The sequence below is a fragment of the Sphaerodactylus townsendi genome, linkage group LG02 (genome assembly GCF_021028975.2).
Source record: "Sphaerodactylus townsendi isolate TG3544 linkage group LG02, MPM_Stown_v2.3, whole genome shotgun sequence".
Taxonomy (NCBI): domain Eukaryota; kingdom Metazoa; phylum Chordata; class Lepidosauria; order Squamata; family Sphaerodactylidae; genus Sphaerodactylus; species Sphaerodactylus townsendi.
In genome coordinates this window covers 71,089,845-71,108,142 of record NC_059426.1, presented here as the reverse complement: position 1 = coordinate 71,108,142, position 18,298 = coordinate 71,089,845, and the positions used below count along the sequence as shown (strand labels likewise).

Below are 18,298 nucleotides of genomic sequence, written 5' to 3'. Positions count from 1 at the left end.
GGGTATATTACCACAGCAGCTGTGACCATACTCTGCCTTTTCCTGTTCCCAAAAAGTTCCACTTTAGAGATTACTCTGGTGGTTAAGGTTGTCGTCTGCTACATTTCTCCAATAGCTGCTTTGATTGTTCTGTCGAAATTCAAAAGCATTTCAAGTAAGGAGCTGCTTATCTGGAAATATTGAGGCCCCTTCTGAAAGATGTTTCTTCCATCAGTGGTACTTATTCTCTTCTACAGCGGCAAACAGTAGTAGTATAGATTGGCATATATATATATTTAGGTAGGTTATCTCCTTTTGCATCATGGTTTGCACCCTAATCAAAACTCTTTAGTTTTCCAGTATTTCAGTCAGAACTGTCCACTGCTAATTACATGAATATTGGACAGCTGTCCTATTTTATTCACAGGCTGATCCAATAAGTTGTTGCTCGTTTTCTTATTTTGTCTAGAAAAGGTGCTCCAGAGGTTGAGTGTTAAATTTCTTTTTTACATTGAAACCATCTTCCTTGTATTCACAGCTTCTGCAGAGAGACCTGTATCTCCATGATCCTGTACCAAATGCTAAAGCTCTCAATGTATGGATCTAAGAACATTCTGAAGAGCAGATGGCACAAAGAGTGGAATAAATGTTGAGTTGTGGTTTGTTCAAAGTAAAATAACTTTTACATTGAAACCATCTTCCTTGTATTCACAGCTTCTGCAAAGAGACCTGTATCTCTATCATCCTGTACCAAATGCTTTTAGTTTCTATTGGAGTTTAAAAGCCAAAACTATACATAATAGAGAGAAGTGATGTAATTTAATAGCAAAAATATATGGGGGGGGGGGAGTCAAAACCCACCCACTCCCATTTCTCCACTAAGAATGGTCCCCAGAACTGGTTTAAAATGCCTTTCCTACTAGAGCTTTGGGCAGGAGGAAAAAGTAAACTTCAGTCTATCTTTTGCATACTACTTGCTTTTTCCAGAAGCTCATACTTTGGTGATCAAATCCCACATGGCAGGAAAGATTTGCCTTTTTCTAAGAAAGACAAGACCTGCTTGATATTGATCCAGAAAACCATGTTGGAAGTTGCATAAAACCCGTATGCAAACCTGGACCAACCCCTTGTGCCACTAAATAGAATTTAACTTGAACAATCAGTTATTATTACCATGTTGAACTTTATTGAAAGTTTCTCAAGTATTTCAGATAAACAAAGCAAAAAGCCATGGAAGTGGGAAGAGGCAGCTCTTTCTGGCAGATTTTGCTTGTGAAGGAAGAGCAACCATTTCAAAGAAATGACTGAGGTTTTTGCAGTTTACCCCACTTGGTCATATCCCATCATAAATGCTCCAGTTCACAAGGGATGAACAATTCAGTAGATGTCCTATGGGGACAAAATAATCATTAGCAAAAGATCTAGTTTTCTTGATAAACATCTAACACACCTCCCACCTGGTGCCCAGCATCGGCTTGCCTGGGTCCTGGGACAGATTATAGATAAATCAAGATGGTGGCAGAAAACTACGAAGGGTTCAATCAGGGGTACTTCTCTAAAAACTGAGGTGCTACCATCAAGGCCTGGTAGTCATCTAGATTACGGATCGGAGTGTCCTGATACAGCATGGTGGGTGCGGCATCAAAATGGCTGCCAAAGAAGGCAGATCTAATCACAAAATGATTGCCACAACTTAACTTCAGTAGCACAGTGCAGCCAATGAGAAGCCTTGCTGGTCAAAATCCCTAACTGGCCCTGCACACTTCCTAAGAATACTTGACAGGCATCAGAAAAAGTGCTGGTGGGTGCCACAGCATCCCTGGCACCTTGTTGGGAACCACTGGTCAAGACATACTAGTCTTGAGCCTTTTAACATATGTGACTCATTCAATCCTGAACTATTTCCAATCCTACAAGTGAGCCTGGGACACACTACTGTCTAAATCACATAGACCAATATGTAGTTAATTGGAGGAATGCAGGGCCCATCCTTACAGTTGAGGGTGAATTAGTGATGGGTTTCTACTTGTAGAGACATGAAACAGTTACTTTGCTTTCTCCCAAAGGCCTCTTACACCGTATCTGCTTTGTGCAATTCACAAGATTCCTTTGAGGAAGAGAAGCAGTAAAAAACAGACTATGTAGCCTGGTCTGTGTCTTGGCCAGTTAAGTAGTAAAAATCTGAAACAGTAAATTGGTTTTTGGAGTGCATCAGTAAGATAGTCCTGTCCCCCATTTTCTTAGAATAAATTACTTTGTTGCATAGCGCTTACCTTTGGCCATCCTGCTCAGTTCACTTTATTCAAAGCTTCCCTTCAGACTTTCAACCACATCGTTCGGTTCTGGGAACTTCAGCTTACGTGGTGGTCCCTTCTTAAGGCCGCTCCATAACTCTTCTTCTAAATCAAAAAGGGCAGAAGCCAATTACCAGCAACATTTTACTTATATTACTGGAAACAAACCACAAGCATATCAAGAAGTCAGTTCCTGCTGCCAAATTCTTGTAAGCAGCCAGCTCTCCACAAAGGGAAGCCATCAATAGCAGACACCTGAACAATGGATTTCCCATTTTTCTCCCTTAGCAGGAGTCATTTCTAGAAAATGACTCTGGAAGCATGTGAAGTGAACAGTGGATTCTAGAGATCTGGTGACTGGATTATGACTACTGAATCAAAGATCCACCATACTAGGGCAGACCAGACACTATTGTGCCCTGTTTCCAATTAAGTCAATTAACAAAGCCTCCACATGATCAGAAAAGTCAAAGCAATTAACAGCTGCTAGTTTTAAAAACTGCCTCTGAAGAATTCTTGTCCAAGCTCTGCCAGTAGTATCTGTCCACTCACCCTCCAGCAGACCTTGTTCTGATTCAGGGCAATTAAAAACCCAGATAGTATCTTCATGCTGCACAGCAGCATTGTTTGGTTTTCCCTTTCCTGCCACACCACCCTGGTTCAGGCAGCTGCCACCCATCTATTGGTTCTCTCAGTGGCTACTCCTGTTTTATGGAATCTACTCCTCAAACAGTGGACCTCCATCCTGACAGCATTTTGGAAGAGTCATAACACTGAATTATCTTCAATAGTGTTTTTGATAATGTTTGTTTGGATTGATACTGAGTATTTTAATTCTGTAACACACATCAGATCCTAGTTGTTGGGAGAAAGATGGGCTTAGATGTTGTAAATAAAAACAGGAAGGAGAACAGCCAGCAGTGAGAAATGGCACAGAAGGGTCTGTCCCTGTAGAGATGGCTACTGCAGCAGGTAAAACTTTCTGCTGGGGTCACCTTGAGGTTCATCTCTGTAGAGTCACAGTCTCTGATTTCTTTTGTCAGGCAAGATTCTGTCTCCCAAAAGGCTAACAAGCCTGGCAAAGGAGCAGTTGTTATTCCAGAACACTCATCATGTGGAAATAAAATACATATTCCAAAAGTTTAAAATGTAATATTCATAATCTTGTAAAAAGGCAGCTGCTTTCCCCCTATATCAAACCTTAGCAATGAACACAAACTGCTGCCCTTACACAACATCCCAACAGCTGAAGAGACCCTTAAAATGGACAATCTACCTGTCTTTGGGCCAGTCTTCTAACAGGCTCCAGGACTTCACTAACAGTCCTCCCCAAGCCCTCTGGAATAAGAGTCAGTGTTCAGTGTCAAAGCAGGAGCCCCTCTCATAGCTTGGCTCCTGCTGGTGTTTTTCCAGGCTATAGCTCAGATTAGAGCTCTAGGGATTTGTGTTTCTGAGCATTCTGTTCACCAGCGGATTGGTGGGAGCCTGGTTACACACATTCTAGAGAGATTAATCCCCACAGCAGTCCTCCCACTGGCAAGCCTCCTGTAGAGAGATCACTTACTGGTGCCATCCTTTTTCAACAGGACCACCTCAAAGCTATTTCTGCGGGGCTTTTCAGGATTGATTTCCACTGTGAGATCAGGAAAGGCCTGGCGCAGGGCCTGGCCCACAGCATCAGCATGGCGCCCATACACCCGTCAGCTTTTACTGCAGGGAAAAAAGGAGCATTTTATTTTTCCCAATTCACAGACAACCCCAAACATTACCTGACAGTTTTTCAAAACCAAAAATATCTCAATGGTCTGGATGCCTAGGAGGCAGGTCTCCTTTAGCCCCAGTTAAGAGTGTTTCTTACCATACCTCCAGCTCACTGCCCAGAAAAGAGCTTATATTTCTCTTTATTTCCTATGGTATCTTGAGAGAATGGAAGGAACTCTCCAGTTCAATAGCACACATAATCTTTCATCTATTATGAAAAATCCTATGAATTATGTGTATTTAGCTACGGCAATTAGGAAAGGCCAAGTGTCATTTTTTTTGTTCACTGGAAAGGGGGAAAAAGCATACTTTTATCTGTAGGTGCAAACAGTACGCAGCATTTTTGTACTCCAGAGTCCTTCCCACAGTTAAAATATCCCCTTTGCAGCAATTTATTTCATTTATACCCTCCCTTTTCTCCCCAGAGGAACCCAAAGTGGCTCACAATATTTTCTCCTTCTCCATTTTATCCTTAACATAATCTTATCACGTAGGTCAGGCTGAGTGTGTGTGACCAGTCCAAAGTTTCTCAGTAAACTTCAATGGCAGAGGGGTATTCAAATCTAGTTCTTCCAGAATCTAACCTGACACACTAACCCTGGTGGGTCCACCCCACTAAAGATATAAAAACACTCACCAGTGTTCAATGACCACATAATGGCTTGATCCCTCCTTCAGTTTCTTGGTTGACTGGTCAATCCCCTTTTCTTCCAACTCACTGGACTCTGCAGCTTTTACTGCAGGGGCAGCTGCCTTCCTCTTCCGCCCTTTAGGGGGCATTCTACTTAAAGAACAAAAGCCAAGGCGAGGATAAGGCAAACAATATTTCATGGGTTGTTTCCTCAGCTGAAAGGCATAACAATTCAGAATAAGGTATGAAAAGCCATGGAAGAATTTCGGGGAGTGTGTGTGTCAGATTAATCAGCTAGTCAGAAATTAACAAAGGAAGAAATCACAGGGAAGGCACTGGGGATGGTTCCGCCTGATCAATCACATATCCTTTTGCAAATACAGGTCTCATCTGTTCATTTACATAGAACTTTTCAGGCAGGAAGTGCGAGATCTGTAGAATTTCCCCACCAGTCAGTTAATTTTAACTTTAGATGGCGAATCTTAAAACAAGTTCCTTGAGACTGTTATGATCAAACCCGTCTCAAATGCTGTCCTCGGATTTAGCATGCTGGTGCCTACGAAGAGCAGGAAGAAGAAAACAGGAGGCAATAAAAGCAGCCCATATAGAAGATAAATAATGACGGCTTCTAAAAGGTGCAACGATACTGGAAGAAAGGCTTAAGGGTCGACTTAATAGAACATGAGCGAGAAAGAATAACAGGGGTGCAGTAAAACAACACACAGCATAGTCTCAGGAGCACGTCGGTGTTGTTCTTCCGTCGCCAACACTTAAGACTGTTAAGACGGCAAATACGGTCTCCGCAATTACAAAGCCTTTCATAGAGCGAACATACATTACCTGTTTCGTCCGCGGTGGTGTTTTTTTTTTTTTTTTTTTAAGCAAAGCACGAGCCACGTGCAGTTACATCCTCAGGCTAAGAAAGGAAATGCGACCGCGGTTTCAACCATTCACGCGCGGAAAGAATCAATGAAAATAACAATGCAAATAACCACGCAGACGTCTGGAAACGCTACCTTCAGAAGCAGATGAGCCTTGTGGACATTCAGCCGCTGCTGTCCAGACGGTCTGATTAATAGTCACCGTTTTACAACAACTGGTAAACCCCCTTTAAAAAATGGTTTCGCCCACCCTCCTACACGTTCTACGCTCTTTATTTATTTTTTAAAAAAACAACGCAGCCCAGAACCGAGGAAAGCGCGACTGGCCGAAGCAGCCAATCGGAACGTAGCCCCAGCATCGGAACTCCAGACTGCAAAACGTGCCGGAAGGGGAGGGTTCTGGACATGCAGGTACAACGGACTTCGGCATGTGTTACAATGGCTTAAAGTGCGTTAAGCTCCACATTTACTGTGACAAGTTTTTAACAGTTTGTAGCGTCTTTGTGGTTTTGCTCGAACAGACTCACAATTCATTACTCTTAACGACTCTCATACCTACTTCACTCACATAACAGAATACAAAGGATGTTTACAGTAGAGGGGGCTATTGTTCTGAGAAAAACTGAAATCCACATTCTGGAAAGAATAAAACAATGCATTTGTAGTTGTCATTTTCTTTCCTCAAAGATGGTACCCCACTGTCACAAGTTTTGTCACCTACTAAGCTGAAATACTAGTCTTGTACCATTTAGTAAATTTCTCCTAGGACCCATACTGTCTGCTTTCTTCTTTTAGCCATCTCCTTGCCTCAGAGGGCTTCCTGAACCACTGTTCTTCTGTCTTAATCCTGGCCCTACACTAGACCTACTGTTGGCTCAGCCTTGTATCCTGTTTTATGTATGTCATGTTTTATCAGATGTATTTACTTTGATTTTATCCCACCTGTTTCCCCAGTGGGGATCCAGATGAGCAAAAATAGTTCTCTCCATTTTGTTCTGACAACCGACCTGTGAAGTAGGTTAGGCTGTTCCATTTCTACATCATGTGGAGCTTTCCTATACATGACCAAAATAGATTTCCTAGGCTTTTGCTACAGCAGAATCAAAATAAATGAAATTACTGTCACTTAGATTTATCCAGATTTCTGTTTGGACAGTTTTCCTACCCTGGATGTAGCCTTACAAAAAGTTGAAATCTGGAAAAGGTGTAAAAATGGGTGTCCCCCACAGAAGATCAATCCCTATTTCATTTTGACATGGATAGCAGACTTTTGACATGGATAGTTGGAAAACAGATTCTCAATCTTTCCTACCACTATATCAAAGAATCTGGGTCATACCAGGATGGGAGGAATCCCCACTTTTGCTGAAAATGATATTTGTTTAAAAACTTTGGGATATATTTATCATTTACAGCTAAGTCTGAACTTGCAGAGAAGGAGAGGATCATATTGGATAGCTCAACGAAAACATCAGCCAAGTGTGCTACAGCAGTGAAAAAAGACACTCTTATGATGGGATTACTAGGATTGAAAATAGAACAGCCAATATTATAATGCCCCTGTTTAGATCTCATGTTGAATACTCTCTGCAGTTCTGGTTATTGCAGCCCTGGAAAAATTACAGAATAGGGCAACCTAGATGATTAAGGTGTTGGAGCACATTTAAGGAAAGGCTGAAGCGTCTGGGACTTTTCCATTTGGAAGAGACAACTAAGAGGGTACATGAGTGAGCTTGATAAAATAATGCAAGGGGTAGATAGCGTGAACAGATAACTTTTTCATCCTCTCCCAAAATACTGCAACTCGGGTTGATGGGCAGTAGATTCAGGACAGACCAAAGGAAATACTACTATACTCAATGAGGGCTTAAAATGCAGAATTAACTGCCAGAGGATGAACTGATGGCTACAGGCATAACCTAGTTTAAAAGAGGATTAGTCAGATTCATGGCAGTTAGCTCTATCAGCAGTTATTAAAGGGAACCTCCACGTTCAGTCAGTAATCTTCTGAATACCAAATGTCAGGAGGCAATGCCTTTGTGACCTGTTGCTGGCCCTCCAGAGTAACTGGCTGACCACTGTATGAAATAGGATGCTAGACTAGATTGACCACTGGTCTTATCTGGCAGGAGTCTCCTTTAAAACATTGCAGAAGCAAAATCAGTAATTCCTGGCAGATAAGACCAGTGGTCAATCTAGTCTAGCATCCTATTTCATACAGTGGTCAGCCAGTACATGAGACCAGTGGTAACTCAGGAAGTGGTACATCAAATACATTTGCTGGTGGATGGGGGAATGAGAGTTTATGAGAAATGCCAAGTTTCCAGTGTTACTACTTGAGTCCTAAAGGTCACAGATGGATAACCTGTGACAGATGGCTGATCACACTTGCAAGTGGAAATGGGCTTAGACAAAGGGAATTCTTAACATTTTTATAACAATCACTACATCTGATCTAGACTACTTCTGTGACCCACCAGTGGGATGCATACCACCAGTTGAGAAGCAGTGTTTTAGAGGATTTCCACAAAAAGAGGACTGGGTGATTTCAGCTGATCACCAGCTCCTGCTGTGATTCATTCATGCTGTTCCTGGGCATCAGTCCCAGGACAAACCGAAACCTCTTCTGTCAGCAGAAATGTTTCACATGATCCAAGCCATGATTTGTGTAACACAGCACAGGTACCAGGTGTACTGTAACTCAGAAAAAAGCAGCACTCTGATAAACAACATTCCCAATTTATTAGAGGCACATATAGAAGATCATTAATAGAACCAGAAGACTGAAATGTGAGCATGATAAAAACAAACACTAAACTTCCCATGTTAACAGTGAAATAAAATTAGCCACATCCCTATAAATCACAATTGTATACTAGAGGCAGAAGAAGCAGCTACCTGTAGAGGACATCCCTGACCGACCAGATGATACAGAGAAGAGGAGGTCCTTTAAGACTTGGCAGCTACTTAGTCTCTGGCATAGCAGCATGTTCAGGCTCAGCTAACATTCCACATCCAGCACTCAAGGATTTAAATCCCAAATGATGGGAAAAAAACGAAATCAGGATTTCTACTCTTCCTGTCATGGAGGACAGTGAGTAGTAGAAACCTACCATTGACAAAATTTCTCAGTATTTCTTCAGCCAAAGAGATCACCCTGGAGAAGAGCAAGTCAATAGGCATGAACTGTCAGTTTTGACAGAAGTATTTGTTGAAATGGACAATATTTGGAAGCTCTTAACAACATTGGTGAACAGAAGGGGCCCTTTTTCGGCACCCCCCCCCCCCCACCAACAGAGTATTGCTTCTTTAAAATGCCTCTATTCATTTGCAAAATCTTTCAACTAATCATCCTGAAGCCCCAAAACATAATCTGATTCCCATGACAGGTGAGATACTGCATCTTAACTATTCTAATCTGCTCCTCAAAATATGCCCCAGATCATCCTGAGGAAAAAATCAGGAAACAAAACAAAACATCACAGGTGAAAGGGACACAAGTAGAGAAGCAGCAAACAGAATTGGCACGGAGCCTCATTCTTTTCCCTGCACTCCTGGATAGAGGCAGTTGCCCAGTGACTCATGACAGGGATTAAGATGGAAATGAAGAATGGGAAACTAAATGGCAAGGGAGCACAGTCCAGTCCAATGGGTTCTATTTATCTTTTTTAGTCTCTCTGTTGAGGAGCTCAGTAGCAGCAGGTTGCTCCTCAGAGATCTCTTCACTCTGTTTGGATGTTTTCTTGGCTCTCTGGTACAGCTCATTCAAGCTGAATTCCCGAATCACATTCTCCTGTGGAAGATAGAAACCAGCATTGCTTAGTGGCAGCCTGATATCTTCTCCATTTGTTCAGCGCAAGGCTCGCATCTGTGTGTGGAAGAGTTTTGGCTCAGAGGTACAGCACTTTACATGTTCATGGGGCTTAATGTGGGTATAAGTATCTCCTCTATTAGAACATGTACAGTAGCACATCACTCTCACATATGAACTGTACTGATTTTCAAGTTTTTGTCACTGAAAAAACTACTTCACGTCCTTTTAATAACAGCGATCCCTATAAGTTGTTGCTGCACAAGGAGGCAGAATGGATTTACAGGCTAAAGTTGAATATGCCATTTGGTCTTTAGCTTATTTTGTGAACTATATACCTCACTTATATTCCTCTATGAGCAATAATATGGAACAACAGCAAGTTTTCCCTATGCATAATTTTCCCTATGCATGCTCTTACTTTTCTAGTGTGATCTTAATTTTGCCTGTATTTATGTGTGATGGATTTCAAACACACACAGACACACACACACACACACACACACACACACACACACACACACACACACACATACACAATATACTTTCTAGTTCTTTTCCAATTTCAGTGGCATTCAGTAAAACCACTAGCACAGCATCAGTAAGTTATGTTGATTACCACATAACAATCCCTTTAAATTCACTTTAGGCTTTCCAGTCTGGCTGCCATTAGAAATCTCCAAACAGAGTATCATGTAGGTATATGGGATCCTTGAGTATCTATGAACGAAAACTAAAAAGTTTTAATTTTATTTATTTATTTATAATTATATAAAAAGTAAGGCTCTTCTAAACTTCAATTTATTGATTTTTTGTAGCTCCCCTCATGCTGGGTGTAGATAAGGAACATTTATTTGTGTATCAGAATTGAAGAGTTCATTGTTCAGCAACAAGGAAATGTTTGAAATTGCAACTATGTTCAATAAGGTTCTACAGAATTCTTCTCTATTGTATTTGGAAAAAAATAACTAGCTTTTACATTCTTTGTTCCTTATTGTAGTAAATATATTAATCTTTACAAAAGGTCAGAATATTTTTGTTTACTTTATTTTTCAATTCAATTTTTCAATACAGATACTTGGTATCTGTATACTGAAGAATCCTTTGAATCATGACAACATCTGGATTCTTGTCTTGAACCTGAACTGTGATTGAATGTGAACTGTCATTCTTAAGTCACTTTAATATTTGAAGCATACATTTCTTGTTATTGTCTATTCTGCAAGTATTGTAATAATCCTTTTTAATACAATTAATGGTGTTCGCTTCATGTGTCAAGTGCTTCGTTGAAATGATGCTACAAAGGATACCACAATGATGTCAGCTGCGCCTTCAGGTCAGGATTACATTTTGGGAAAGAATCCCACAGCGGAAATATTAATAGGACATATTCATGCTAAAATTCTCATGTCACTTTGTGTTATCAACATTGGATTTCTTGACAGCAAAGTGGTTTAGAAATCTAGCATATAAAATACCTCAGAAAAGTTCCATGAGACTGCTCGTCCCTTTTTATCAATCTGTGGCCGGCGCATCACCTCCTTCCCTCCCTGAAAAAGGATTAGGCTGGGCAACTGCTTGGTAAGAGGAGAGGTGCTGACTTTGTACCTAGGAAGAGACAATTGGTACAAGGGATTAATAAAAGAAGCACATAGCTAACTCCATCTCTAATGTCTGCCCCCACTCATGGAAAAGGAGTCTTCATGGTACTGCAGATCACACAGCCAGCCAGAGGGACACATCAATTTTTGCCTTCTCAGTCATCGCACTCCTGAGAAGATTCCCAGGGCAAGGGCTTCTGAATATCTCACCTGGTAGCAACATCAGGGTAGCGGCCCACATCCACCTTTCCAAAACACAGCCCAGTGCAGTTGTACCTGGTGGAATACAACAATAGTAAAGAACCATGTAGCAAACGTTGTAAAGAAACATTGAAAGCCTAGATGTGCATTGTCAGCTGATTACAGTGCAATTCCCCCCTTGTCTCCTGTTTCAGTCACTCCTCTGAGTAGGCATTAACCCACTGAGAGGCAACAAAATCACTGTCTTATATTACAGACCTGCATCTGTAACCTTAAATTGCGATGGGCCTAATGCAGCATTTCTAGGGAAGAGGATTACCCCTTAGGCCTAAAATATAAATCACTTTCTACACTAATTACACAACATCATTGTATAACACAGGATTTTCCAGAAAGGTGTCTTGCAGCCTGTACTTATCCTAGAGTTTATAAAGGTCTGAATTCTCCCTTCAGTAACAGCATAAGAATAAAAGGTCTAGGAGTCAGGTAATTGTCTGGTAGGACTGGTAGAATTGACTGTAGAGTTTTAAACAGAACCAGTAAGCAGCAAATAAGCTACTGGCACTTATTTGGTCAGCTACTAACAGTGAAATTGTAACTAGAGTTTACACTGTTAGAAATCCACTGACTTCAGTGGATTTAGAAGTGTGTAACTCTGCTCAGGACTGTACTGTAGACGTTTTCCTTTTCATTCCATGGCTCTTGTTGGAGTTCACTAAAATGTAAAGCTACTCCCCAAGCTAGTTCTCTTTAAATTTAAAATTTCTTTCCATGGGAGAATATGTTGTACAGCCATACTGATCCAGACAAATGCCAAAAACAGCATTCATGCACCAGGAGGATATGGCACATTGCTGGGCCCTGGGCAAGCATTGGGTGGATACAGAGGGACAGAATCAAAATATGGAATTAATGGATGTCTGGGGAATGGATACAAAGGATGCTGCCCATCTGGAAAATGTTACAGGGAGGTGTCACTCATTCTGTAGGACTCCCTGCAGCATGATTCAGGCATATCAGCCACCTTTGGTGCTAACCCTGATAATGACAGCATGGCTCCCAGCATAAATTATCATCTCTTTATTGATTCCTACTGTGTATTTGTAGAAATCTTTTATTAAGAGACAAACAAGGTAGCAATACCTGACATCATTTAAATTTAAGAGAAACAATCAAGGCATTGAAAGCCGATGATGCCCCAGTTTCAGCATACCTAAAGAACTGTGTATAATATACGTTGTGCATTCATCTATTTCAGCGTAGGGTAGGACTGAAGAGAGCACTGAGGATTTTTGACCAAAAGTGCACAGAAGAACTGTTAAATGTCAATTATACCAAGACTAAGATAGTGCACTTCAATACTAAACTCAAGAGATCTAAATAGCAGCTGAAAGGGCAACAGATAGAGCAAACAAAATGTTTCAAATATTTAGGAGTGGTGTACCAATACAATGGGAAACCCACAGCCCATGTACAATCAGTTATTCAATCGGCTCAAAGAAGTTCACAGGCAATCTTGAGGTTTTTTCGCTCACAGGGGAACGGATTCATCCCAAGTGCAGTTAGAATGTTTGAGGCCAAAGCCTTAGCCCAATTGACCTATGGTGCTCTGTTGGCAATGATTTTGGATTTTGTGCCATTGGAGAGAGTCCTATCGATTTTTCTGAGATACTTCCAATCTCCAATACACCGTTTAATACACCGAAATGTACAGCCAATGTGGTATTAAGGCAAGAAGCAGGGATGGCCAAAGTTGAGACCATCTTTTGGAAATTAACCATCAAATACTGGCTTAAAGTGCTTTCCTGTCCCCAGGGATTAATGCCTTCATTATTGGCAGCAACACCCTACCCTGGATGGCTAGAAAAGATTATATCAAAACTTAGACAGTGTGGTCTTGATCCAATGCAACTTTTGGAGATTGGAAGCAGCAGAGCAATGGGTATGGTCCATCAACGTCTTACTGACATTGAGATGCAAACAGATTTTCCCCGGCTACCTGTTCTATATAAACCACTAAAATCATGGATAGGTATTTCAGCTGCACCTTATCTATCTGATATAACATCAGCAAGAAGCCGATGGGCTTTTTCTAGGGCTCGCTTCGATGCCTTCCCGTCAGCTAATCTGATGGGACGATTCCAAAATATTCCAAGGCACAGGAGAACCTGTGTGTGTGGCTCAGGGGAAGTAGACTCAGTGTCACATATCTTACTGCATTGCAAGTTACATGAAGGTGAAAGGGAGCTGTTAATCCAACCATTGTTAACTTGTCATGTATATCCATTCATAGATAACTCAGATACGAATTCTGTAAGAATGTTATTAGAAGATCGTGTTTCCGCCATTTCACAGAAGGTAGCTAAATTTTGTATATTGGTACACAACAAGCGTAGTTCCTTATTAAGACAAAGAGCTGCACTGTGTGATGAGGACTGTAATAATGCCTGAAGCTAATGTTATTTATCAATATATTTTATAATGGATTTTAATTTATATTATATTTTTGTATAAGTGGAGTGCTATGTATTCACATGTACTCTGATTTTAAACTATTGGCTGGCCAAAAGGCCGTAATAAATATCTATCTATATCATCTATTTCAGCAGACGTTCAGTCTTTTCCATGGAGGCCACCAAAGTTTCAGTGTCATTCTCCACTGTATAATTTGTTCCATATCTAATTGAGTACAATAGCCTTTCTACCATATGAGAGGAGACATACATAAGAATTTGGTTTTAATTTGACCTGCACAGCCAGACACATGCATTCATGATTTTTTAAAATTCTGATTATTATATGTCTTTATGGCTTTATTCCTGCTATCCCCAGTTTACAAATTAAGAAAATCCACATGTACCCTCTCTCACCCAGGACAGATTGGGATGGGATAAATTACTTGCCTTATATTCCAGGGCACTGGCCACCAGCTTGGCCTTAGAGCTATGATGTGGGACTACTCTAGTTCTTTAATAAAGAGAAGAAGCACTTACTTGAGAGACAAGTCAGCATAAATGGGAGCAAATGACTGGCATTCATTAGACCAGTTAGCAAAGAATTCAACAATCCAGGTTACTCGCTTATCCCGTGCTAGTTCTTCCTGTAGAGGAAGAGAGAGGAATCAAGTTGTCACCATCCACATGCTCCAGTGATATACACTGTATTTGTAAAAATTGAAAAATAGGTTAACCTATTATGAGGTACAACCATTCATACACTAAATACATATGTGGTTGCATATACATACAAACCCTTGCAAAAGTAGCTCCAGATCAAGACCCTACACAAAGATAGATAGGGAGCATATTAGTACCAAATACATAAGCCCGATCATGGCTGGAGAGTGCTTGCTCCAAGAACAGACTTTTTGTGATGTCAGACGGAGGAGTAGCTTAGGGCAAGATTTATTTAGCAGATGCCTTGCTGTTATGACCAACTAAAACCCTTTTTCTTTCCTCAGCTTTATTTTGAAAAGCTCTCCTCTGCAGACCTGTCAGCAATTTCCTCAAGCAGGCCAAGGTGCAGACCAAACAGATGAGGAGGAGACATTTAGAATTGTATGGAAGATGAAATACTTACATCTATGGTTTTATCACTGAAATACTTGATGTATTCAGGACCCAGGTATATAGGTGGCTTACAAGTCATCAGGAACACTGAAAAGGTACACACAGAAGCATGGCTTAGCACCATGTTGGAATGGTGCCAACAATTCATGAAGACTCTTTAAGAGATATTGTTCAATTGGCAGAAACTCTTCAGAGATGACAGCATTCATGTGGGATGTTAAGATGAGTAAGTTACATTTCCTTTCACAAATTGAAATACCGGGTACATTTCAAAATGAAATCATTTAAATAAAGAACTTCAGTCTACAGTAACTCAGTAGTATTTCAAATAATTGCCTCTCATAGGATTTACGAGTCCAAAAGTTCTTAAGAGGCAAGGCTGGTTTTTAATCTGTCTTCTTCCTGTCTCTGGCCCAGCGTATGTGGTGTAATCTCAGCCATCTGCACTGAAGGATCTTACCTATGCAGAGAGTGAGATACAGCAGTCCCATCCGGATGTCAAGGCGGAAGAAAAGGATGACATTGGCGACTTTGCTGAACATGAAGATATTTCCGACATGTTGGTCCACAGTAACTTGAGAAACAGAAAGTAAGTTGTCATGTACATCAGCACAGGATCAAGGAGCTCTTCCTGAAACTTGAACAGGCCCCAAATGTGCATATCTGAAGCCAAAATCTGATAATTTAGGGATGATTTCTCTTTCCCTTTGCAGAGTCCATGATTTGAAGAAATGTCAGAGTTTTACCACATAATGGTACATTCTATTTACATGCTACTGTTTTGTGTTTAATATAAGTTGCAACAGGTCTCTATAGCTAACAGTCACCATGTAAACTTTCTAAGGTTTGTATTTTGTACTTTCATTCCTGTTGATTTTTAAAACCCTTTTATCTTATCTAACTCTCATCTCAATCTCTCTGCCTCACCTAAACTCCACCCATAACACATCAGAATTTAGCCCTTAAAAGTTTTGCCCCCGGACTTCCCTATCTTGAATATTCATCTTCATGAAGCAAAAGAAACAGTGACAGATTCAAGATTAGTAGCTGTTACTTTGTTAACTCTAGTAAGCCTGGAATAATACTATATAAAATTGTACTGTTATTTGTGGCATAATCTTTTGTGAGCCAGAGTCGAATTCTTCAGATTCATGAAGTGATATCAATTGACAAACATACAATGGTACAAACAGAAGAACAGCAGCAAGAGGGAAGAGACAGTATGCAATTCAAGAGACAGTACATCACATTCTTATGCAGAGTTCAACTGAATACAAGATTCATTCAAATTAATCAGTGAACCAGTCAGGAAGGCCACTCACAGTTGGAGAGGAGCAAGCAAATCAAGCTGACATAGCACACAAATCTGTAAAAAGAAACCTGCTCTCTAGAGAGTCTGCCCTTTTCAATCTACTCAGACCAAGTCTGAATATCTTAACTAAATATGAATTGTAACTGAACACTACAAGCTGAAGTCTCCCTTTGAAACTTTTTTTCTGATGTGGCAAGGTTATCTGATACTATAGATTTCTGAGTGCTCCCATTTTTTAACCTCAGCACAGTTTGAAGTCATTCCTGAAGCAGGTATGCATAGTTATAATGGAATTACTTTGGAACAGGGTAATCTCCCTGTAGCCATTCAGTTAAGAACCTTTCAGACTTTTTAAGTGCTTTGTATATCAGACAGACTACATATCTATTTGTTTAAGTCAAACTGATTTGCTAGTATCAGGTGACTTTTGCTAACAGCTTTCAGTTTAAGCAAACAATGCCTGTAGGTTCTTTTTCTGATTATTCAAAAAGTGGTCAATTTCTTACTGAACATCTCCATCCTTCCAAGAGTAAAAGCTTTACTGCAGAAAACTGTAAGGCAAGCACGCATAACTCACTGGATCTGCGGTTCTTCATCATCACAATGGCGCTTAGAAACATAAGGATCTCCACTTCTCGCTAGGGCAGGAGGCAGAAGAAGAAAAAGGTGAGCTACCCGAGCTACCCAGAAAGAGTATAACAGATCCAAATGCTTTTAAGACTGATGTTACACTTCTCATCTACTTCAATACATGCCATGTAAACACTACTAACCATACTACTTCCATTTCATTTCCTCTTCAATCATACTGTCAGTGCCAAGTAGAAAAAAATTAAACACATTTTGCAATTGCTTGAAGTGTACAGAAACAACAAATAAAGTGAGAGACAATTGAATTTTGCAACATGCCTATGAAGGCAAGGTTAAACCCTTAAATGACTTCAGCCAACATAGATAACGTGACAAAGGGCAGACAATCTTCACCATAAACTTCTTATGTCTTCACCATAAACTTCTCCAGCAGCTACAGGATTCCTATTTAAAACACTTATTTTACAAGTTAACAGTTCAGTATATTAACAGCTCCTAGTGCAGGCAAGAAGAAAAGGTGAAAAATACTGAATCACAGCAGAAACAGTGAGTTTCCCCATTTCTAGTCTGTTATGGCAAACACCATGATTACCTCTGCAACATTAATAGCAGCCCATTGTCTAGTGATGGGTTTTGTTCCTTCTGTCCTTCTAGGTGGGTAGACCCCCTGGGCTAAAATATCGGCTTAAACAGAAGCAGAAAAGGCTGAAGATTTAGAATCTACAGCTGTTGCAAGACAACCTATGGGGCGGAGGGGACCCTACACCAATAGTTCAGGTAGGACATGAGATGTGGGGTCGCTCCTATGTTAACATGGAAGCCTTGATCTTGTATCCTCGTAGAGGGACATGGGTTCTAAAGCTCCGCAAGCCTAAAATAAAAAAGTTTTAGCCCGCTACTTTCTAAGCACAGATAAGAGGGAACTGGAACACCCACCCTCTTGCACTGCCCTCCTGGGATTTATAGACACGCCAGAGCCACTGCAATCCTACTGCATTGTTTATCCTGGTGATGGTATTTCCCTTATACTATGCCAGAGGTGTCAAACTCGCGGCCCTCCAGATGTTATGGACTGCAGTTCCCATAATCCCCTGCCAGCATCATGCGAGTTTGACACCTGTGCACTATGAAATCCACCTCAAGTCTCAGTTTTTAAAAAGGCGGAATATAAATATGACAATCATCACCCCAAAGGAAGCTACGTTGGAGGGCGAAGGTGCGAAGCCTGACGACAGGGAAGAAAAGAGAAGAAAGAGGAGATAGTGGAGCCGGGAAGATTCTCACCCAGTCGAAGTCGCAGGGGTTTCCGTCTTCCCGCTGGGTGGGCAACCCATGACAGAACGGCGGCACCTTCCGCACCAGCAGGAAAGCGACTGAGAGAAGAACAGATAGCGGATAATAGGGCTGAGCCAGCCAACGGCAGATCCCAGGTACTGAGTAAATCAGAGCCAGCAAAGGCGCCAGTACCGCCATCTTCACTTCGCACTGTTCGAACCCCGGCACGACACTGACTCCAAGATCTACCGTCTTAACTTGCTTTCATTTCATTGGTCAGTATCAAAGCCAATTAAAAAAAATGCGGGACTAAGGAAGCATAACGTGTTTGTATTGGTCAGCTGTATACCCCACCATTGGCTGTTCAGAACACAAACAAGGGCACGATTTTG

General features: G+C 41.0%; 2 protein-coding genes and 1 long non-coding RNA gene across 9 annotated transcripts; 1 reads left to right on the top strand and 2 right to left on the bottom strand.

The window, feature by feature from the left end:
* Window positions 1-1,142: 1,142 nt before the first annotated feature.
* On the bottom strand, window positions 1,143-5,815 carry SELENOH (selenoprotein H). Of its 6 annotated transcripts, none has more exons than XM_048483562.1 (5): window positions 5,682-5,815; window positions 4,672-4,815; window positions 3,838-3,983; window positions 2,253-2,378; window positions 1,143-1,368 (listed from the first exon to the last, which is right to left on the bottom strand). In XM_048483562.1, the coding sequence occupies exons 2-4, from the start codon at window positions 4,812-4,814 to the stop codon at window positions 2,278-2,280; spliced, it is 390 nt and encodes a 129-aa protein (XP_048339519.1). In that variant the 5' UTR covers window position 4,815; window positions 5,682-5,815; the 3' UTR covers window positions 1,143-1,368; window positions 2,253-2,277. The 6 variants fall into 6 exon arrangements, with proteins under 6 accessions (XP_048339519.1, XP_048339521.1, XP_048339518.1 ...); XM_048483564.1 differs by having other exon boundaries at window positions 4,672-4,818; window positions 5,682-5,813; XM_048483561.1 differs by lacking the exon at window positions 5,682-5,815 and adding an exon at window positions 5,506-5,634.
* Window positions 5,816-5,848: 33 nt separating this feature from the next.
* LOC125425848 lies at window positions 5,849-15,624 on the top strand. Of its 2 annotated transcripts, XR_007243461.1 has the most exons (3): window positions 5,849-5,957; window positions 14,620-14,954; window positions 15,146-15,624. It is a non-coding gene; the product is annotated as an uncharacterized LOC125425848 (long non-coding RNA). The 2 variants fall into 2 exon arrangements; XR_007243460.1 differs by having other exon boundaries at window positions 14,620-15,624.
* TMX2 (thioredoxin related transmembrane protein 2) lies at window positions 8,270-18,283 on the bottom strand. The gene is made up of 8 exons (XM_048483556.1): window positions 17,916-18,283; window positions 16,618-16,678; window positions 15,189-15,302; window positions 14,739-14,815; window positions 14,153-14,259; window positions 11,169-11,234; window positions 10,836-10,965; window positions 8,270-9,339 (listed from the first exon to the last, which is right to left on the bottom strand). The coding sequence occupies exons 1-8, from the start codon at window positions 18,102-18,104 to the stop codon at window positions 9,202-9,204; spliced, it is 882 nt and encodes a 293-aa protein (XP_048339513.1). The 5' UTR covers window positions 18,105-18,283; the 3' UTR covers window positions 8,270-9,201.
* Between the last annotated feature and the right edge of the window lie 15 nt (window positions 18,284-18,298).